The sequence below is a fragment of the Boleophthalmus pectinirostris genome, unplaced genomic scaffold, assembly GCF_026225935.1.
Source record: "Boleophthalmus pectinirostris isolate CB_2022bp ecotype Guang Dong unplaced genomic scaffold, ASM2622593v1 HiC_scaffold_4, whole genome shotgun sequence".
In the NCBI taxonomy this organism is placed as follows: Eukaryota; Metazoa; Chordata; class Actinopteri; order Gobiiformes; family Gobiidae; genus Boleophthalmus; species Boleophthalmus pectinirostris.
Genome location: NW_026571353.1, coordinates 17881906 through 17904366, shown reverse-complemented (window position 1 = coordinate 17904366; position 22461 = coordinate 17881906). Strand labels below are relative to the sequence as shown.

General features: G+C 38.4%; 1 protein-coding gene across 1 annotated transcript in view; it reads right to left on the bottom strand.

The window, feature by feature from the left end:
- Window positions 1-22461, bottom strand: part of adgrv1 (adhesion G protein-coupled receptor V1) — a 75378-nt gene that overhangs the window by 42407 nt on the left and 10510 nt on the right. Inside the window, exons 9-61 of the mRNA XM_055162094.1 lie at window positions 22039-22365; window positions 21606-21782; window positions 21038-21261; window positions 19808-19934; window positions 19466-19675; window positions 19200-19380; window positions 18913-19076; window positions 18718-18841; window positions 18370-18630; window positions 16548-16674; window positions 16248-16471; window positions 15446-16168; window positions 14973-15346; window positions 14320-14499; window positions 14024-14204; window positions 13758-13951; window positions 13525-13651; window positions 13233-13314; window positions 12575-12710; window positions 12127-12492; window positions 11792-12035; window positions 11495-11710; window positions 11136-11351; window positions 10800-11044; window positions 10551-10732; window positions 9979-10477; window positions 9031-9340; window positions 8742-8951; window positions 8498-8628; window positions 8264-8363; window positions 8015-8194; window positions 7774-7937; window positions 7618-7705; window positions 6761-6839; window positions 6546-6684; window positions 6328-6469; window positions 5988-6253; window positions 5731-5906; window positions 5529-5653; window positions 5266-5447; window positions 5035-5181; window positions 4872-4952; window positions 4498-4762; window positions 3897-4010; window positions 3598-3820; window positions 3308-3512; window positions 3083-3229; window positions 2755-3007; window positions 2397-2599; window positions 2149-2325; window positions 1879-2061; window positions 357-536; window positions 78-242 (exon numbers count right to left, since the gene is read on the bottom strand). Of these exons, the coding sequence (XP_055018069.1) occupies window positions 78-242; window positions 357-536; window positions 1879-2061; window positions 2149-2325; window positions 2397-2599; window positions 2755-3007; window positions 3083-3229; window positions 3308-3512; window positions 3598-3820; window positions 3897-4010; window positions 4498-4762; window positions 4872-4952; window positions 5035-5181; window positions 5266-5447; window positions 5529-5653; window positions 5731-5906; window positions 5988-6253; window positions 6328-6469; window positions 6546-6684; window positions 6761-6839; window positions 7618-7705; window positions 7774-7937; window positions 8015-8194; window positions 8264-8363; window positions 8498-8628; window positions 8742-8951; window positions 9031-9340; window positions 9979-10477; window positions 10551-10732; window positions 10800-11044; window positions 11136-11351; window positions 11495-11710; window positions 11792-12035; window positions 12127-12492; window positions 12575-12710; window positions 13233-13314; window positions 13525-13651; window positions 13758-13951; window positions 14024-14204; window positions 14320-14499; window positions 14973-15346; window positions 15446-16168; window positions 16248-16471; window positions 16548-16674; window positions 18370-18630; window positions 18718-18841; window positions 18913-19076; window positions 19200-19380; window positions 19466-19675; window positions 19808-19934; window positions 21038-21261; window positions 21606-21782; window positions 22039-22365 (10746 nt within the window). The remainder of the gene's footprint in view (window positions 1-77; window positions 243-356; window positions 537-1878; window positions 2062-2148; window positions 2326-2396; window positions 2600-2754; window positions 3008-3082; window positions 3230-3307; window positions 3513-3597; window positions 3821-3896; window positions 4011-4497; window positions 4763-4871; window positions 4953-5034; window positions 5182-5265; window positions 5448-5528; window positions 5654-5730; window positions 5907-5987; window positions 6254-6327; window positions 6470-6545; window positions 6685-6760; window positions 6840-7617; window positions 7706-7773; window positions 7938-8014; window positions 8195-8263; window positions 8364-8497; window positions 8629-8741; window positions 8952-9030; window positions 9341-9978; window positions 10478-10550; window positions 10733-10799; window positions 11045-11135; window positions 11352-11494; window positions 11711-11791; window positions 12036-12126; window positions 12493-12574; window positions 12711-13232; window positions 13315-13524; window positions 13652-13757; window positions 13952-14023; window positions 14205-14319; window positions 14500-14972; window positions 15347-15445; window positions 16169-16247; window positions 16472-16547; window positions 16675-18369; window positions 18631-18717; window positions 18842-18912; window positions 19077-19199; window positions 19381-19465; window positions 19676-19807; window positions 19935-21037; window positions 21262-21605; window positions 21783-22038; window positions 22366-22461) is intronic.

Sequence of the window (22461 nt, the reverse complement as noted above, 5' to 3'; positions counted from 1 at the left end):
AAAATTATGTAATATGAGAAAATAAAGTTATGGTTACTTATTTCTTTAACATTTAGCAAAAATGCTTAATTTACTACCTCAGTAAAAACAATGGTCCCATTTAGAGGTGTAAGGTCTTCAACTGCCACCTCTTCTAACTGCCACCTCAGGGTAACTGCCCCAAGACCATCAGAGGAGCGTAACACCACCAGGGTGGCCACAGCAGCTGGATCATTCACAAACTCTGGCTCACTGACTACAGCCTTGAAGAAGAAACACAAGAGCAGCATATCTGATTAAAATAGTCAAATTGTCACTGGCAGCAAATTGTGTCCACTGATCTGACTGATATATTTATAACTGTCAGTGAAACTAACCTTTAATGCACTAAACCCAAAGCGTCCAAATCGTGAGTCATTGGGTGGTATTGTTATAACTATAGATGTGAAATCTCCAAGTCGTGCGCCGCCCATGACATGAAGCAAAGTCACTCTAAAAGTCTCAGAAGTCTCCACTTCATCGTCATCCAAAATAGTAATGGCAATGTGAGCTTTACGCTGAAACATAAAGAGACATTCAAAGCTTGCACTATTAAACGTTTCTGCCGGATGTTTTGCTTGCAATGTTACACAATATGGCAATATGGCACACATTAATGGCATTAAAGATCCTTTATTACACAAAAACAATTCTTGTGAGTTTTAAGCCATGTAAAAATGTTGTTACTTCCTCAAAAACATACCTGGAGTTGTATTTTGTTTCATTCAGACATGTTTGAGAAACCCTTTATTATTAAAGAATTATTCAACTATATAAATGACTTGTACTTAGTGTCTGAAAAACTTAAATTCGTTCTCTTTGCTGACGATACAAGAATTCTGTGTTTAGGCGAGGACCTTCAAAGATTAGTGATTGAGACTACATACAAAAATTGCAAAGTTATAAGTGTGATTTGCCAAAAACTCTAGATATCATAAAAACAAAAGCAATGTTCTTTGGAAACCATAAAATAAATCCACAAATGCAAATAAAATTTCATATAACCATAGAAACTTGACCACACATTTCTTGGTGTAACTCTTGATCAGAAACTTTGTTGGAAACCCCACACTGATAAAAGTAAAACCGAAATTGCAAAACTTAGGGCCTTGATGAACAAATCCAAATTTTTCCTCAATAAGAAAGCCCTGTATACAATCTACTGCACTCTTATCTTACTCCTTGTAAGTTACTGTGAGGAGGCCTGTGGAAATTCTTATAAAAGTAACGCAGACATATTGTTTAAATTACAAAAAAATCAATACAAATAGCTCACTTAGTCAAATACGGAGAATATACGAAGGTACTTTTTAGCCAATCAAAGATATTGAAATTTGGGGATCTAGTAAAATTTGCCAAAAAACATGCCAAATCTTATTTAAAGAGAAACTCAACTTTCTTATTTAAAGAGAAACTCAACATTCAAAAACAGTTCAATTCAAATACAGCCTCAGAGGTTATAAATGTAAAAAAAAAAAAAAAAAATATATATATATATATATATATATATATATATATGTGTGTGTGTGTGTGTGTACATATCCTTGTTGTTATACCTTGCTCAGAAAAAAATAAAAATAAAATAAAAATAAAACAAATAATCAAATGATTCTACTGAAGGTGTATAGATTTTAAAAACACAGTGGAGCACTTTCTGTACTACTACAGGGCATCACAAGGTAGAACAGAGTGTTTTCTGTTTGAGAGAAGAACTGAAGCCTGAATATATTAAATATCTGTGAATGAAACAAAACACAACTCCAGATATGTTCTTAATGAGGAACCATCACATCACTGATCTGAAAACAGCATGATATGGGCCCTTTAAACTGATCTATCTACAGCTTTATTTTCATTTACCTGTCCATCTAGAAAAGTGATATTTCCTGAGATGGGACTGAAGTCATTGATGTCAGCAGTGACTGGATTTCCTTCCCAGTAGGTGACCAGTCTTCCCACCGTGCCAGCAAGTCTTGCAATTGAGAGGTGGACAATGTTATCAGGTGGCATCAACTCATATGCAAACTTTCCACCTGGGAAATCCTGCACAGACAATGTTGAAATAATCAATACAAACACATTCATAATATTTCTGTAATTATAGCAGAATTTGGGAGTTTTATTTCTAACCTCTGTCACATTAAACTGTACTACTCCTCTAGGGTCATCGTTCTCCAGGATGACAATTTGTGCTATTTCCAGTCCAAGCCTTTTCACGCTGGGCTGACCTGGACCCACTGCACCTCTCACCAGCTCCACACTTGTGATATTTACTAAGAAACTTTCATCCAGTTCTGGGATGTCATCCTTGAAATAACACATTATGGTTAAATTTAAGACATTCATCAGAAATTATAAATTATGAATGAAGTCCTTACAGGTAAAATAGTAATTGTAATAACAGCGACAGTTCCACTCTCAGGCATGATAACAGTGCTGGCACGGGTGATGTAATCCTGTCCTGCAGTGGCCTGATTGGAGGGAGGTAAATGCAAGGCTGGCCTGGTTTGATAGTGAATCGCAACATCACCCATTGAACCCTGCTCCCGGACAAGGGACAGAGTAACATTGACTGCACCTCCTATGTTTAACGAAGGAAAACAAAATAAACAAAAATATATAATTGAAGGCTATTTGGTGAGGTCTATATAATGGTAAGCAAAAGAAAATCATGTATTATATTATCTGCTTCTAAAGGAGTCATGTTTGGCTTTGTCTAATGCCTGAAATACTTACTCTGTGACTCATTTGTTTGTGTGAACTGGGAGTCCAGATGCCACCCAATGACCCCATACGGAGAGCCATTTGGTTTGATGGTGATTAAAGCCTGAGCCAGTTGCTTGTTAATGACTGCAGCATTCTTCGGGTCCTGCACCTCCATTGTTACATCAGTTAGAATTATAATGACAGTCTCACTAAGTTCTGGGATACCGTCTGCTATTACAGACAATGAGATTTTGGCTTCTGACTGGTCCTGAGCAAATGTTATCTATATGAGGGAAAATAAAAATTGTTTATTATACCTAAACTTACATGTGCATGTATGCAGAGACACAGCACATACCACTCCCAATTCAGGTTTGATATCCGTCACATTGCCTTTAGCAGCCCACTGAACTGTCAATTTGCCAAAGGTGCCTCTTTTCCTCTCCACAATAAGGTTTATTTGATAATCTTGCAGCATTTCTTCAACTTCGATTGACAGGAAGTCCTAGACCAAAGAAAAAATCATGGCTTATCTAATCAGTGACAGCAGCTAAATGATCTCTACATGTTTATTTGGACTCACAGGAGAGAAGCCAATGACTCCATAGGCATCATCATTAGTTGGGATGAAGACAGTCACCTGACCACCAAATCCAATTTCAGCTCCACCCTTTGGGTTTTTCAGAGTGACATAAAAGTACTCCTCCACTTCCGGGATGTCATCATCAATAATATTCACAGCTATCTCAAGTTCACTGACACCTGGTGCAAAGAGCAACTCACCAAAACTAAAAAAAAGGATACATGTTAGGTGTCCAATGTAATAGCATAACTGTGTAGTCCAATTACTTTATATATTTCTATGTTTGGTACCTTGGGATGAAGTCAGATTGGCTGGAGAGATAAATCAGTTCATAAATAGTTGAGCTATTGTCCTCTGCAGACATTATGACAGTGTTGGTGCTGTTGATGGAGGCCACCACAAGAGAAAAATAGCTATTGGCTGCAGGGGCCCTCAGGATCACAGTGAACAGGTTGAAATCTGACCTCCAGGTATAGAGCGAGGAACTACTGCTTCCACTTAGGAGTATATATGCTGAAGAAAAGGATTTGCCTTGTTTTAATTAAGTTACATTTAATAGAAACTAAGTAATGCTTAAACACTTACTTACCTGCTCCTGAAGCATCACTGAAGGCATGTATGGAGGTGATGTCAGGATGGGGAATGGACTGAATGAGCGTTACCCTCTGCCCAGGTCTGAACACCTCGCAGGATGGAGCAGGACCTGTGCAAAGACAGGTCCATGCACTTCGATGCCAAAATAACATGTTTATGTAAAGTAAGAACTGGTCTGCCTGACACACCCAAGACGTACAAATTACAACCTTTGTGGTTCTGCTCTCTTCCACACTGAGGCCTTTCCAGTAAATCCACAACAAATATTGCACAACATCTCTAACATTTTTTTAAACTAAGACTAAATTTTGTAAAATTTATATTTATAGTTGATTACAAAAATAGATACAATATTTATTTTTATTCTTTCTTCCTTTCTTTTTTATGTGAAACATCTGCCTCCTAGTTTGATTTTTCAGTGTATTCATTTGGCAAGATTTATTTATAACATCAGTGCCCTTCTTAGTGCTGTCTTGTCAATATTACTACAGTAAATACTTTTTACAAATACATCACATTAATGTCTTTATGCCTTTATCTTTAGTTATCATCAATAGAATGTACGCGTTAACAAATACATGTAAATTAAAATATACCTGTTATCATAACAAGGAGAAGTGTGCCATTTGCCCTTGTGTGGATCTGCTCCACCTGGGTTCCTCTAGTTGTCAGTGGGAGGGGCTGTGGATCCTGAAACCTGCCATTGGCCCATTTAAAGATGAAGCAGCTGTCAGTCTCACGGTTGATGCACGCAAAGAGGTGTGCTTCACCTGCTTCTGTGAATGTAGTTACACTGACAATGTCCTGCTCAAAATCAAGTGTCTGTGAAAGAGCTAAAGAACCTCCAGTCCAAAGAAATATCTGTGAAAAAAGAAGAATATTAATATATTATCATATTAATTATAATACATTCACATTATCATTAAATAGACAACAAAATAGATTTGAAAGTAAATATTTTAGTTGTTACCTGACTGGACACTATTAAATAATTTCTGCCCTCAATGGAAAAATGCTTAACTTGAGATGCTTCAATACTGACTGTTTGTTCCTAAGAGATTGGTAAAGATATGTAAAGAAACAGAAACAAAACAATAAATAAATAAACTCATGGGACACTGTAGTAAACATACCAATGTAATGTTAAAGTCTTGGTGTAATTTAAAGATGCTCAGATTGACAGCAGGACTGAAAGGTGGGCTGCCGTGTGTGACGCCAAAGAAGGTGGAGCCGTTGTGTGCAAAACCAACACAGGAGTTTGGATTCTGAATCTTAACAGACTGTACAAAAAGGGACAAGTAATAAGTAAATATAAAAGGAAAAATGTTGAAATTGAAATCTGATTAACTGATGTTGAGTCATACCATAATTGGCACAAAAACACCTTGCCACTGGTAGAGTGTGGCCAGTGTGTATGATGATCCAATGGTTGGCCTCTTATCGAGCCTCATTGTAAGAGGAGAGAGGCCATTGGGAACAGAGCACCAAGCTGCAGTCGAGCTGTCTTCAAAACTCTGATACACTCCCATTACTGGAAAAGGACCATCTATGTATGTAAGAAAAATAAAACTTGAAAAGAACATAGAACATTGTAATGATTTAGGTAAGCATGTGGCGGTGACCCTACCAGAGGTAATAGCAGTGGCAGATTTGGCTTCCCATTCCACACTGACGGACGACTCAAGACCATTATTACGTGACACAGTGAGAAAAACTGTTTTGCCTTCCTCAGCCACCACTTCAGTTCTTGTTCTGTTCAGAACCAAAACATTTTGAGTATCTGAGTTTTGTAGTTTCCTTTTTTGCATAATGATGTTTATGAAATACACCTGTTTAGAGTAGGTCCAATTCTAAATAAACCAGATGGCGCAATGTTCTCTAAAATGGTGATGGAAATTTCAAGTTGATCTCCAAGTCTTGCACCTCCTGTTGGGCTTGACAAAGCCATGATAAAGGTTTCATTTGCTTCAGGCTCTGCATCCAAAACAGCCCGAATTTCGAGTGTCTATCACAAAGAATTGAATTATTCACTGTAAATAATTAATGTGACTTATAATATTAATGTACATAAACCAGAGTCTCCCACCTTTAACCTCACTCCTTCATCAAACACCACTACTCCCTGTGCTGGGCTCAGGTCACTGTCCGCTAGAATGCCGTTTGCATTAGTGATGCTGAATTGCACAGTGACGGTGCCATATATGCCTTCCTCTGGGTTACGCACAACATACATCGTGGCTATACTCTCCCTTGGTCCAGTCGCTGCAGTTGGCTCTTTTAAAACAAAGGCCTCACTGGTATTGAACGAAATAACTCCATTTCCATCATCACTGGCCTGGATATTTACAGTGGCTGTAATTAAAATAATATTGTTTTTGACACATATCATAAACTTTCTGCTTTCTGTTTATATGCCAAAGCTGCACCTGTTGTATTAGCACCCAAGACCATTTCTTGGGATGGTTGAGACAGTATCAACTGAAATCGTTCAGCTCTCTCTGGAACAACATCATCACTGATCTGTACTTCTACAAATTTCAGTCTTTCACCGTCAACAAAGTGCAGAGTCTGTGAGCGAGAAAGAGAAGTCACTATTTAGTATAAATATGTTATATCTTATCTTATTATTTATATGTGTCCATACAGTTTCACTGATGTTGTAGTCCAATCCCAGCTGAGCCTCTAAATTCTGAGCTGTAATGATAAGTGACACATTGCCATAGGTTCCTTTGTTCCTGTAGGCCACTAAAGTCAAGGACCCTATTGTTTCATTGACTTCATACCTATAGAAATACACATTTACAAATCAAGCATAATCAATGAAGGTAAAAAATGTAACATAAAATGAAGTATGCTTACATTGTATTTGTCCATTCAATAACACCTCTGATACCATCATTAGCAGTAATGATGATCTCAGCCACCAAGTCAGCAGCATCTTTAGGTCAAAATACAAAAATACATATATATTATATATATATATATATATATATATATATATATATATATATATATATATATATATATATATATATATATATATATATATATATATTTATATTTTATTTTATTTTTTTTTTTTTTTTAGGCAGCAAAACAGTAGTTGACAAGAAGAGAAAGAAGCAAATTAATGCAAATTAATGAAGCCAATAAGGGTCTCAAAATGGGCTGGGAGTATGAGAAGAATGTCTATAGGATGGACTGATTTATGACCCCCTGAAAATCTGTGCTCTATGGCTGAGGCTCTGGGAGGCCATCTACGGGTTTAGCTTGGCTTTCTCCCTATATACCACATAGTGCTACTCAGCTACCACCAAATCCCTGTGCTTCCTCAATCATGGAAAGCATCAATCTGGCTATCCAAGCCACATAATGACTGTTACCAAAAGAGGGCTGTGTATTTACTCAGTGTCTCCAGGCAGTATGCCCTTAGTGTTCAGGGAAGCTCCAGGATGTATTCTGTCAACTCACCACTTTCTAAAATTATGCAAAAACAGAAGATGCTCCCAAGAAGTACATGGCAATAGTAGCTCTCAAAAAGCAGGAGATCTAGTGCAATTTGCCATTTAACGAAAGCCTATGAGCAATAAGCAAAGAGATTGCGTTTTACCTGATAATGTGCAGTGTACAATCTCTAACCATTATGAAAAATAGACAGATTATGAGAAAGATTTTGGAAACTTAAAAGTGAGTGTAAATAAAATTGAATGCCTTACCAAATTGGGGGTTAGTAGCAAGAGTTGTAATCAGCACTGCAGATGTCACATTAACCAAGAAAAACTCTCTTATTTCTGGAATATTGTCCTGAAATTGAAATAGTTGTTGTGTCATTAATTTATAACTTAAGTACAGAAACAGGCCAGAATGCTTACATCTAGTATAGTGACAGGGATGGCAACAGAAGTCTCCCCATCTTGAAGAATGACAAAACCACTTTCAGCAATAAAATCTTCTCCAGGGTCAGCAAGGTTACCCTCCACTTGGGACAGGTTCTGCAGTGATCCTCTAATGACCTCATATGAAATGTTCACAGCTCCTGCACAAAATGATCACACAGCATTTTAGAAACTAGTTGGAAAGGACATAGGAAAAAGTCTTCACATTTGGGCCAACCTGATGCCCCAAATTCTCTGTTGATGTAGATGTTTATAATCTTGTCAAGTTCCTCTGTGGTCACCATGAGGGATGATGGAGCAATGATCAACATGCCAAACGGTTCATCACTGGTGTCCACAGTAATTAAAGACTGTCTGCCCTCAACATCCAAAGCAGCATGGCCTGTCACCCCAATTCCTGTGCAGGAAAAGAAACAAGATTAGTGGGAAAAATTGCATTGTACATAACAAGCATTTCATGTTTTACCATAGGTTTGAATGTCAGACAGTAGCACTTGGTATTCATCTTTGTTCTCTGGAGCTGCATCATCAAGAAGGTCCAAAACTATTGTGGTGTTCTGCTGTCCCTAAAAGTACCAGAAGTGCATTATATTATATTCCCACTAAATAAATATAGAAAATGTATATCAATATACAACAATTGATTAAAATTGAAATTATACCGTAAGAAAATATAATATTGTATCTAATAACAATTTACCTCTGCAAAGAAAAGCGTTCCTGATGTTTGGGTGAATGTTCGTCCCACTCTGGGTCCTGTTATAGTCCAAGTCACTGTGACATTTCCGAAACCTGGAGCTGTCCTCTCCACTAGCAAGGACAATGTCTGGCCTATTGAATAAAGTAGGACACAGCCATTTAAGCACTCGCCCCATTCATAACTAACATGTGTCAGTATAGTCCTTTAAATTTATATCATGCTGAATATTAAGACTAAAACTTACCCTCTCTTGCTACAACAGAACGTGAACCTGGGTGAAAACCAATTACCCCAGCTGCATTATCATTGGCCAGTATAACAATAGTTACAGAGTCAGAGCTGGGCATTATCCGACTCCCTCCTTTTGCATTTACAAGACCAATCAGGATGTCTTCACTGTTTTCTGGTTTATCGTCATCATTGATTTTGATAACTACTGTCTTCTTTAAATCCCCTGTGGACAATCGATAACAAAATGTATAAAACTTTCAATTTATTACAACTATAATAAAGCAAATTTCTCATAAACCTACCATCAAAAATGAGAGTGCCTCCAGTACCAGTGAAATCTTCATATGGTGTGGCTGTACCTCCAACTATTCTCCACTCCACAGTGACAGTCCCCAGGTTTCCTCCACGCCGTTCAATCACTAAAGGCACTTCAGGCATAGACTCTTCACTCACCTCCAGAATGCGCCTGTCATCAGTGGCACCAGGACTAAGGATGTATATCACAAATACGCCAAATGCATCTCCATTCATCCCAATAATCACTTCAGCTTTGTCTGGCTGACCAATGGTAGGCAAGTTTTTTGGAGCCACAGTCAAATTCACCAACTGAACCTGCAGAAAGAATTTTATATCAGTGTTCATAGAGACTGAATAACAGGTTATATCAAAACATTTGTAGTGGCCTAATCAAAGCTAATTCCATATGCATCAACAATTTCAGTCAAATGATTAAAGGTCCTATATTATATTAAGCCATGTTATAATGTTGTTACCTCAAAAACATACCTGGAGTTGTGTTTTATTTCATTTACATCTGTGTTAGTAATCCTTTATTATTAATCTGTCTATATCTCCAAAGCTCAAAATGCTCTGTTCTACCTTGTGATGTCATGAAGTGGTAGTTTTGAAGTGAACAGTAACCTTTTACCTTAAGTTCAGTGGAGATTGGAAATTCCAGGGTTGAAATTATACCAATGATTCTAGTGAAGGTGTATGGAGTTTAAAAATACAGTGGAGCACTTTATATATAACCACATGACATCACAAGGTGGAAGAGAGTGTTTTCTGCTTGAGAGAAGAACTGAGCCTAAATATACATAGCTTGTGTGTTAAACATATGTAAATGAAACAAAACACAACTCCAGGTGTGTATCTTGATGAAGAAACATTATAACATAGATCTGTGAAAAATGAGTAATATGGGCCCTTTAAAACATTAGAAAAAACACAACTTTACTATAGTCACTTGCCTTTATTAACTGAATAGAAAATCTCTCATCCATTTCAGCTGCCTTATCAGTCAGTATTGGCACAGTGAGGTTGGCAAACTCCGCCCCATTCTCCATAAAAGCACTTTGATTTGTCACAGGGATGTAGTCAGTGTTAGCCTCTGCCTGGCCACTGAACAGTACAGCAGCAGCAGTGGCATTTTTCACATAAGTCAGAAACTGGGGGTTTGGTGTTAGGTTTTCAGCAGTTGAAGTCACCCAAATGCATGATGGGGAAGCAGCGACAGGTGATACGGAAAAGGCTTGGCAGGTGCGCTCCCTTAGGCACACAGCTGCACAGGCACTAACTGGGTCTTTCTGGCCTGTCACATTCACTGCCCTTTGAGTGATGCCAGATACAACTCCTGATTTTAGTGCTTCATAATACACCAGAAGATCTTGGCCACGATCTTGAGCAGAGCTAACCAAGTCCGTCCCAAAAGTACTGTACGTTATATCCAAACGGCCAAAATGTCCCCCACTGAAAGTCATGAATCAAATGATGAATATGTAAGTCAAAAGTACAAAATGTTAAACTGCCATTGATTAAGTACCTTCTGCGTACAGCAATGTTGGCTCTAAAAATGCCCTCCAAAGGCTCCTGAACAAGGTAAATATACTGATCGAAATAGACTGTCCCGTATGGATTATCATTGGCAGGGACTATGACATCCACAGTCTTGTTGGCACCAATTCTCCCTCCATTACTTGCACTAGTAAGTTCAATTATTATTATCTAGAAAACAAATAAATTATTAGTTAGTTTAGTGAGGTGTGCATTTTGATTAGGGCATGTTAACTACCTCTGCGATTTCAGGCACATTATCAGGTAAAACCTCCACTTTCAGTAACTTTAGGGTGTCTCCTGGTGCAAAGCTCACAGCCCCTGACGTGGGTCTGATGTCTCCAATTGCTACTTGACCATTTACTGTTGCCTGCCATTGGATCATAACAGTCCCAGTGATCCCAGCATTACGAACTATAGGAAGTGTAACTTCAGTTGAGTTTGAAATGGGTTCTTCAATTGTGACCGGATCAGCCCGGAAAACTACATAAAAGTACAAGGAAAGCACATTTTGATGGATCTTATTACATTGCAAAAGAAAAACATTTTGAAACATTATGAAAACATTACTTACCAAAGACACCAAAAGGGTCATCAGAAGGCATTATGGTAATTGTTGCCCGTGTGAGGGGACCAAGAACAGCACCTCCAGTGGTCACATTGTTGAGTACCACACGAAAGGTCTCCTCTATTTCAGGCTCATTATCATCAAGGACAAATATTGGGATATATTTACTAGTTTCCCCTTCAAGTAGGAGAACGTCAGTTGAGGCCACAATATAATCATTTTCTGTAAGAAGAGAAGATGCAATCATGAAATAAATGTTGTGGATCTTATAGCCAGTTTATCTCTTTGGATTACATGTTATTCAGTCATGTGGTTACTCCTGCTTGCTTGATTGATTGATTGACTGGTGTATTTGAGAAACTTACTAATATTAGCAGTGCCATCCATTACATCAAACTTCACAGAGACACTTGCAAAAATCCCTCCAGTTCGAGTGACTTTTAGAAATGGTCCATTGAACTCTTCAGGAACAGTGACCGTGGAAGAAGACAACTGGAGCACCGCAGAACTGTCATCACTGGTTTCAATTATGACCTGAGCCACAATACTTGACATAGGTCCCAGAGAAGGCGAATTTGAAACTGGTGGTACAAGAAATAGGATTTTAATCGTGGTAGACTATTATGAGTTAAGAAAAAAATATAGGATAAACTTTCAGTTACCAGTCCTGTCTTGTTGGCCTTTGATGAGCTGAACACTGATCAATTTCACAAACACTGATTCATTTCTTTCAGGAATATCATCGTCAAGTATATGCAATGTGATATTTGCTTCAGTCTGATTGGCCAGAAACACAACTGAACCAAAAAGGGGAACAAAGTCTTGTCCTTCGGTGGCACGTCCAACTCTCTGGGTCGCATAAGGGGCTGGCTCAGCTTCAGTTAATGTTGCAAATGTTACCTTCACCTGCAAAAAAGTGTGACGCATTTTTACTACCATCATTGCATAGGTAGTTATGATAGTTATGATGATGATGATAATGATGATGATCAATTACCTCTCCCATTAAGCCCTTTTGTCTGAGGATTGTAAAGGTCACAGTTGAGTCAGCTTCAGGAATCCAGATAGGCTTAGTGGCATTGGCAAACACAAAAACGCCATAGGGATCATCACTAGCCAGTATAATTAAAGTGGCAGCTGTCTGAAAACCCAGTCGGCCATCTGAAACTCTGACCAGTGAAACAGTGAAGCTTGTGTCCAATTCGGGAACCTCGTCCTGAGCTACATGGATTGTGATGTTCTCTGATGTCTGTCCCACATTAAAAGTAATATTTCCAAATCGGCTGACAATCTCTCCTTCAGAACTCGGGTCTGCCTCCCAGTAAACAGTGACATTTGAGAGGTCCCCAAATGAGCGGTCCACCTAATAAATCAACCCAATTAATAATAATACAACAATAATAGGCATTTATAGGTATGTTTTTCCAAGTATGATTTTAACAAACCTGGAGAAAAACAGTATTTTGTCCATCCTCAGGTTCTGTTCCAGTTAAATAGAGAGACTTGGGGTTAAAGTCAAAAACCCCATGAGCATTGTCAGAGGGTGCAATGGTGACAGTGAGGCGGGAGGCAACACCCAGGCTCGCTATAAACAAAGATTATTTTAGTAAAAAATAACAAAGGCTCTGTAAAAAAAAAGAACCTCAGCAATAAGCAGAATTCTATTTGATTTACACAGAAAAAGAAAATCAATGTAAGAATTGGCAAATCAACTGTTCAGGGCAGCACATGACACAATATTTACTTTTCCCACACCTCTCTATGTGAGAACTTTAACAGGCCACAGTGCAATGTAAATGTCACACACAATATAATCTGTCGAAAGTGTAAAATATTGCTGGAAGTAGCTTCAGGGAGCAATGGCTATGTTTATATACACATACAAATCATATTATTATCCAGATTTCTGGAGTTGTCAATTTATAAAAATGACATTCTAACTGTAAAAACTGTCAATAGTCCAAGAGACCATGAGCATAAAGAAACCTGCTTATAATGTTGCTGTACCAGACTACTCCAGAAATCAGATTTTGAGTGCACATGTAACCAAAGGCTATGAAAGAAGCATTGTAAAAGCATTAAATGGGCTATAGCAGGGCAGACTTACCATGATGGAGATGTGATGGGAGAAGAAAGTCAAAGCCACTCTCTCCACTACCACTCTCTTCACTAAGCCACTGATCCACTGATGGATCACACAGGATCACATGAGTGTCAGTTGAAGGAAGGGGCCATATAAGAGGAGCAAGGGCCAAAGCGCAGGAGCAGAGGGTAAAGCAGACAGCACAGCACATTGATCATAAACCAGACACCAAACGATAAGGGAAACCACAGGGTCAAGGGCAAGCACTAACTAGGAGTTATGCTAAAATATTACTTCTAAATTGGTACCAACCTCCATTTGCATCAAAAAGCTCCACTCTGAAAATTTTCTCAAGCTCAGGAGCAATATTGTCTATGATGGTGATGTTAACGAACTTTAACCTTTCGCCAGGGAGAAAGTCCAGCAGACCGTCTGAATCCTACAATAAAAAAGTGTAAACATACAAATATACTAGTACAGTAAATTCAAATATTATTAAAACAAATAAACTAATAATGCACTAACATTAAATGTATCATTCTGACCTCATAGTCCTCAGGACTGGAGGCTGTAAAGGGAACAGTCCTATAGCTGACCGTGACCTTGCCCAAAAGGCCCTGAGCCCTGGCCACTGACAAATGGACTACTCCATCTTCCTCGTTCACAATGATGTGAGGTGGTTGTGTTGCTGGAGGGATCAAACCATCTGAAGGTATAGTTGGCTCAAACTGCAACAATCCTGTAAAATATGTGGTAAAAATGCTACAAAATTAAAGAAAACATGAGTGTTCTTTTAAACAATTATATGTACCATAGGGATAGTCATTGGCTGCCACGGTGATGGTGTTAATAGAACTATAGGAGTCAATGCTTGCACCACTGGTTGGGGTAGAACCTGGCTTCCCATCACCTGACTCAGCAGATACCAGGGAAATTTTAAAGGTCTCTATCAGCTCCGGAAGGTTGTCATCAAACACCAGCAGATTCAGCACCTGTAGAAAAAAATACAATGCATGTAGTACAAAAATATGTTAAACAGTGAAGTGGTATAAACCAAATGACAAGAGATAGAGTTGGTAATGTATATGTTTTACACTGCAGCCATACCTCAGAGCGCTGCCCAGGTGCAAAAAGCACAGCACCTGTTGCATTAACAAAGTCCTGATGAGCTGGAGTACTGTTGTCTATGCTCTCCAATTGGGTAACAGTGTAGTTTATGTAAACAAAATCCAGTGATCCACGCATACGCTCAATTACACAAGATATAGTAGATCCCTCCTCTGTTACCTTTAGAAAACAACCAGAGATAAAAATGAAATATGAATTTAGTTATATTTAAACTACTTAACATAATATTCTACATCTGCATTATAGGGTATAAATATTTAGAAATCCTTCAGTTCTGATGGAATGTCATCCGCAGCTCTCCCATCTGTTGTGCTAATTTGACCAGGCAACAGGATCTCCCCATCAGTGTTGGAACTCCTCATCTACTACTACAGGAATGCCTTGAGTGTCAGGGCTGTAGCCTCACCAGCTGTCGCTGCACCTGAGAGGGGCTAAGATAAAAGCCTGTGTGTCCAATCTAGCTAAAAAGGAACAGCGTGCTGCTTCTGCAGCCAGGCATGGCAACTAATAAAATATGCAGCAGGACGGGGACTACCAAACAAGTGGGTTTACATTACATGTGTTTCTACAAGTGTGTACAGTCTATTCTCTGACCTCTGGTGAGACATGTGGGTAAACTTTTGATTACTTACATTAGGTATACAGGCACCAGTGAATCCAAAGAGCCCATTTGCAAAGTCACTTTTCATCACTCTCAGAATGGCAGTGGGTTTGGGGTGTGGCAAGCGAGCTCCTCCGTGCACAGCTATGAGCTGCAGATAGAAGACCTCCTCCCCCTCCTCTTCATTGTCATCTCTGACCTCCACCACAAATGACTTCTGTCTCTCCTCCTGGCGGTAGCGCAGGTAACCCGAGATCATCCTCAGGTCAGCTTTAGCGGGCTGGCTGTGAAGCTCATGGATGTGACTGTGGTTCAGTTTAGACCTGTATAAGCGGACATCTTGCAGAATGCCAGTATAACGCTGCTGTCCATCAGGATCTGAACCAATGAACATGGAGGATGGCCCTGCATGAAACATGGGAAATATTTCACACAAAAATACCTCTGTGTATACCAACTACACAACTCTATAAAACAGTGTCTGGATAATCATTTGCATTTTACCATCCACAATGGCCTCTCCTTTGATGCTTTTCAATCCCCCAGGTATAGGGGTCCCATCCAGAAGAAACTCAATAATGCCATCATCTACACTAATGACCACATGTATCCACATCTTGTCCTCTAAAAACTTCTCACCAGAGGCCTGAGCAAATTGAGTTTTGTTGGACCCAGTTGCTGTGTAGTATAGCATGATATTTACATGAGACTCATTAGTCTGAACTTTAACTCCATAATACAGTGTGCCATTCATGGTTCCTTTAGACATTATGAAACCATTTGTGTCTGTTTTAGGCATAAGCCAAGCAGAGAAGGTGAAATTGCCAAGAGGGGGAGGGCTGTCTTCAGGAGTGATGACCCCATAAGCTCCAGGGCGTCCAGAGAAAGACCAAGCATCAGTACCGGAGTGGTGTCTTCTGTCAAATGGCCTCAGCTCCACAGCATTGGGGAAAGAGGCTTGAAGGAGCAGGTCATCCATCTGAGGAAGGCCTTCAGGAAAATGTCCAGAAACAATCTCCCAGGCAACACGTACATCCCCAAACATGCCCTGCTGCCGTAAAATGGTAAACGAAGCGACATCAGCCATATCATCCTCTGAAAGCACATCTTCTGCTACTTCCTGGTCGAGGTTGTCATCAGCAATCGCAAAGACACCAAAGGGGTCATCATTGAGGGGAATAAAAACTGATGCACTTAGTGAAGATCTGCCTAACTGTGCAGCACCTCCTAGAGAACCACAAGTAAGATGGTTTTACATTAAACTGTCAATAAGCATTCATAATAAAGCTGTTCATTTCAGTCTTACCAGAAATATTGACAAGCCTGAGAATGTAAAACTCATCCATTTCCGGGAGCATGTCTGAGATGGCTTCCAAGATGATAGGTTTGCTCTTCTCATGTGAGGTGAAAGTAATTGTGCCAAAGGTGTTGGTAAACTCCTGACTTTCCTCCAGGGGAGTTACTGAGTCGTTTATGTACAGCTGCCAGAAGATCGTAACATTACCAAAGACACCCCTGGAACGTAGAATGCTGCAACAAAGAAATATGGTGTGATGAACTAGAAACAAGGGCATAGACTGTAGTATTTACATCTTTTAAATCTTACTAGAAGCTATTTGTCCCACCCTCCTCAACAGGTTTTGAGAGAGAATCCAGGGAGAAAATCCCATTGGCATCATCATTGGCCATGATCACAACAGTGGCTGTGTCTGCTCCATACACAACAGCATCACCTGCATAAAGATAATAAAGATAGATACATTTTTATATTATACATGCAAACAAAATTCAAATAATTTCCATTCAATTATTATACATGGGATATATACGTGGACAAAAATGGCAATCTGGCAATGAAAGAAAACTGAACAATCATCACTGAAATAGCTTGAAAATTGTCCAACAAAAACCAACATTGCCTGTGGTTCAACAAAATCATTAGAAAAAACTAAATAATGAAACTAGCCTGGACAAAAATGATGGTATCCTTAACATAATATTTTTTACACACCCTTTTGAGGCAAACTCTGCAAACAAACAATTCCTGGCAACATATATCGTTCCAAAACACCTCGATAGTCTTGAGATTTAATTGTATCTTGCACAGATTCAAGACACCCTGTGCCAGATGCAACAAAACAGCCCCAGAACATAACAAAGCTTCCTCCAAGTTTCACAGTAGGGACAGTGTTCTTTTCTTGGTGTGCTTCATTTTGTATCTGTGAACATAGAGTTGATGTGCTTTACCCACGAGCTCTAGTTTTGTCTCATCTGTCCAAAAGACATTCTCTCAGAAGCTTTGTGGTTTGTCAATATGCATTGTGGCAAATTTCAGTCTCACAATTTATGATTTGCTCTCAACAGTGGTGTCCTCACATGAAGTCCACTTTGGTATAAACAGTGACAGATGGTGTGATCTGACACTGATGTACCTCGCCCTTCAAGTTCAATGTCATTTCTTTGGAGGTTGATCTGGGCTCTTTGGTTACCATTCATATGATCGAGCTCTTGTATTTGTCATAAACTTTCCTCTTGCAGCCACGTCCAGGGAGGTTGGCTACAGTCCTGTGGACCTTAAACTTCTGAAGAACATGTGCAACTGTAATCACAGGAACATCAAGCTGCTTGAAGATGGTCTTATTGTCTTTATCTTTAACCTGCTTGTCTATCATTTTCTTTATAGTCTCCTGACACAGTTCTCTTCTTCTCTTTCTCTGGTCCATGTTCAGTGTTGTATCCATCATGTCACCAAACAGCACAAAGACAACATGTCACCCTTTAAAAAGGCAGATTGACTGAGGACAAGTTTGAAGACACCTGTGATGCAGATTAGAGGACACATCTAAGTTTAACATGTCCCTTTTGTCCAAGTATTTACAGTCTTGGGTACCGTCATTTTTGTCCATGTCAGTTTCATTAGTTTTTATATATATAAATAAATATATATATATATATAACATATTTTTGTTTAACAACAATTCAAAAGCAATGTCTGATTTTCATTGGTTATTTTTCAAGAATTTTATTTTATTTTTTTTATTATTGCTTTTCTTAATTTCAAATTATTTCAGTGACCATTGTTGATTTTTCTGTCATTATATATATATATATATATATATATATATATATATATATATATATTTTTTTTTTTTTTTTTTTTTTTTTTTTGAGTGAAGTGTCCAGTCTATGTATCCTACACAATGTTTAACCCCATAGTAAATGAATTTGGGCATATTAGCTTTTCATCCCAGTTCCTGATGCACAACACTGAATGGTAGTGAACTACACGCTTGTGAAGTACACACTAGTGTTCATTTAAAAAAAAAATTTAAAAAAAAGGAGAAATCACAAGAGAAATCATGTATAGTAGCAAATATAATTATAAAACACATACAGATATAAATTATTTTAAGATGAATAAATCTGACCTGTAGCATTATGCAGGATAATGTAAAAGCTCTCATTGTCCTCTGGTATGTCGTCTTCTTCAACTGCCACAGAAATGTTCTTTTCCCGTTGCCCAATATCAAACACCAGCACAATGTCATTCCCCATCAGTGTAAAGTCCTCAGGAGAAGCATCACCATAGTCCACACGCAGCATGACAGAGGCCACATAGTCTGCCGGCCCAGCCCGGAAAACTGTGAAGTTAGCCATGCCTCCTTCTTCAGCTTGCACAACTACTGGCACTATAGTTAGAAGACAAAAAGTTAGAGTTATTACTTATAAGGCATCTACAGTCATGATGATAGTGAAATATGCTGCATATTGCTCACCAGAGAAATAAATAGGGTCATCATTCTTATTAATCATGAGCTTGGCATTGAGGAACTGCCCAAGTTTTGCTCCAGCTGTTACATTAAAAAGGTTAATAGTAAAACTCTCCAAATCTTCTGGTATCTAAAAGAAAAAACAAAAAGTTGCCTTTTATGAAGTAGTTACAGATATTCAGAAATTATTTAAATGTGTACCTCATCAGGCGCAGAAGAAACTGAGAGGTTTTTTAGGTACTCTCCTTCCATGAATGTTATGATGCCCTTTGTGGGACTGACATCTTGTGATGATGCTGGTTCAACTGACCAGGACACAGAAATCTCCCCAAAAGTACCCTTTCTTCTAATAACAGGGTAAACCACTGTAATTATAAAGTAAATTATTAGTAAATTACTACATTATTTATTTGTATCATTACAAATGTTTAACTAATAAAAGCTCAGATGAGCTGTTCAGTTTAATTTCAATGTTTGGTTTTACCTACCCCCATGAATATTGCTGCCTTTGCTCTCATTAATGGCCACTGTTAGGTTAGGGTTGACAAACTCAATGATCCCAAAAGGGTCATCGCTCCTGCGCACTGTGATGTTGACCTGTGTGCGGTTGCCTAGGCGACTGAGTGAAGTATTGGGGCTAATAAGTACGACTGAAAACATCTCATCAAGCTGTAGACAAAAGAGAGGGTGAATGAGAGTAAAGAAAAAACATATCTATAATTTAAAAAATATAATAATAATGCTTGTACTTTACCTCTGGAATACCATCTTTATTTGCTATCAGTCCAATAGAGAGCTCTCGCTCCCCTGGGTTAAAATACACGGGGCCAACGGAACCCGCAAACTCTGATGTTATCACAGAAGAACTGTCTGATTGTTGCAGTGAAACAACAGAATAATCCAAAAATATTTTCAGCAGCAATCCCTGGGTTCGGACCAAACGGAGATCCAAACTACCACCTTCCTATGTAAACAAACCAAAAATGAAATGGATTAAAAAATAATAATAATAAAAATTAAAATAAAAAAAAATATACATTTGACCATTTCAATTTCAAATTTGTATAAGAATTCATAAAGTTGAGTGTATTCTTACTTCAATAATAAATGGACCTTTAGAAGATTCAGCAAACTCAAAGACACCTCCCGGGACATCATTCTCAATAATGACAAGTTCCCTACTTGTAAATCCAGATTTCAGGATCTGATTCTCAACATTAGTCCTGAGACACAAACAAACATACGAGTATTAGCACATCCCTCAAACCATGACAATTTGAATGTTCTGGGAACAAAGCAGTGTTCATTTAAAATAGTCACTGCATTCCTGAATTCACATGACAAAATCCTGCTGTTAAATCCACTTTCATTAACATGTCAATCAACACACTAGGGTATTGTGTTTGAAAAAAATGAGAAGCAAATATCTCAAAAAGAAGCATGCTTATAAACAAAGTATGTCACACCACAAACAGAAGCAATTGTATATATAACTCTATAAGACCACTCTCTTTCAGTTCACACGGTACAATAAAACATCCACCCTATCCCCTTTGCCCATCCCCACTGCAAACACAGCTCTTGAAGTGGGTCCTTCTAGGCAAAATAAGGTCTTGATTCACACCACATAAAAGAAGCAGGTTCCCCTCAATCTGCACTTACCCAAAGTACACTGTAAAACGTGCAGCCTCCACCCTACAAAGACGTGTAAGGGGAGAGAAAGTGCCATTCACATCAGAGCTAAAACAAATGCTCTTGACCACTAAAAACCCCGCATAACAGCTGTGTAATTGACTGTGTGATTCTTTTAATATAATCACAAACAACTGGATGAATGATTTAAGACCACCTACCAATTAGTGTAGTTAATTGTTTGGAATAGCATTTTGAATGGTAATGTCTATGTATTTTTGCTATTAGTTATTCTGTCCATACTGTATATTTGCATACTGTAGTCATTTTATTTTTTCATTATATTTTAATTTATACCTAATTTCAAAATATTTTATTGTACTTAAATTAAATGTGTTAATTAAAAGTTGTTTCTTGTTATATGTTTACACCACACAGTCAAAGCACCTTCCTTGTTTGTGATTTCTCATTCTACTACACTTGTTTGAACCAAGTTATCTGTCCATCATATTTGTATTGTTGTTAAGGGACTATTTCATAAGTTGTTAATGTGTAGAGTATCATGTTTTCTACATTTTTGTCAATGGTCTTCAAACTACTCACAGTCTGATTAAAAAATGTAAATGAGCCATCCAAAAAACTATGAACAAATATAGAGTTAAGTTTAACCATCAGAACAACGCTTACATCATACCTGTCTAGAGTGATCAACAATGTCTCATTCACTTCAGGGATATCGTCAGCAAAAACAGTGAAGTTGATTGAAGCGTCACTTTGTCCAGACAGGAAAACCACTGTCCCATTGAATGGACTCAGGTCCATGGCAGTGACATCTTTAAAATTAGCACCGATGGGACGAAGACTCCAAAATACCTCAGCCTTACCATCTGTCCCATCACGGCGTAGAGGAAGGCTCACCTTAATAATAAAAATTATCATTATTATGAAGCTTATTCTATCAGTATTGCACATAAATTACAAATTTGTCTTTCTTGACTCCTCTCATGTATTGTCCATACATAATCCAGTGACCAAACAATGCATTCCTATTTAGGCAAGGTCAGAGAAGTGTCTTGTTCGAGGACATAACTAGTTAAAGCACCATTTGGTTTATAAACCTAACTTAAGAAATTGATTATAATTCATGTGAGCCAGTGTTGTCCCAAATAAAGTGAACAGGATTTGATGCTCTGTTCTACTTTCAAACAATAAATTGCCTTTTATTTTAACCTACAGGCATATGTCAATTACAATAAACTTACCGTAGTACTGTTACTGAGCTCTGGTTCAAACACCTCCACTGTGCTGTTAGTTATGAAGCCGATTTCTCCATTGGCTATGTCAGATGTAATGGTCAGAGTCACACTGAGAGGTCCTTCAAATCGAGGGCTTCTAGAAGGGATAGAAGGTTTGATGTCCACCAGCTCTAATGAATCCAGCTAAAGAAGAAATAGACTTGTTAACCTTGAAAAGACAATATGAACTCTTTCAAGAGTCAGATGTTGTTAGCTTAAACTATTCATTGGGACTTCCAGTATCAACATGCCAGATTTGAGTGCCAGTGGGTCACACATGCTAATTAGACACTTAGGCCTAGGTACTTTGGACGGCACTGAATTCTTCAAAGTGTTACTAGTTTAAAACAAAGGGTAAGACAAGCTACTATTACAAATGAACTAGTGCATATTAAGATACCTTTATTAAAAAGTGAGCATCATTTTGCAGAAAAGCATCATTTCTGATTGGCAAAGTCACATGAACCTCCCGCTCCCTCGTGAAGACAATATTAACTGTCCTGCTGACATTCAGTATCTGGTCCTTGGCTCGAGCTGGGTCTATTGGACCAGCAGGAATATAGAGAGCTGTGATAGACACGGAGACAGCACCCAAAGTACCGCCACCACGCAACAAGTTTAGAGACAAGTATCGCCCCTCAGGCTGGCTCTGGATCTTCTGTTCTTTCTTTGAATCAAATTGGAAAAACCCATAAACATCGTCACTGTCCTGGATGTAAAACACCATCTGAAAATAAACAGCAAAAAAGAAACAAATGTCAAATCAATGATGAAACTATGTGGTCACTGTTATTATAAAAGCATTGATGTACAAGACCTTAGT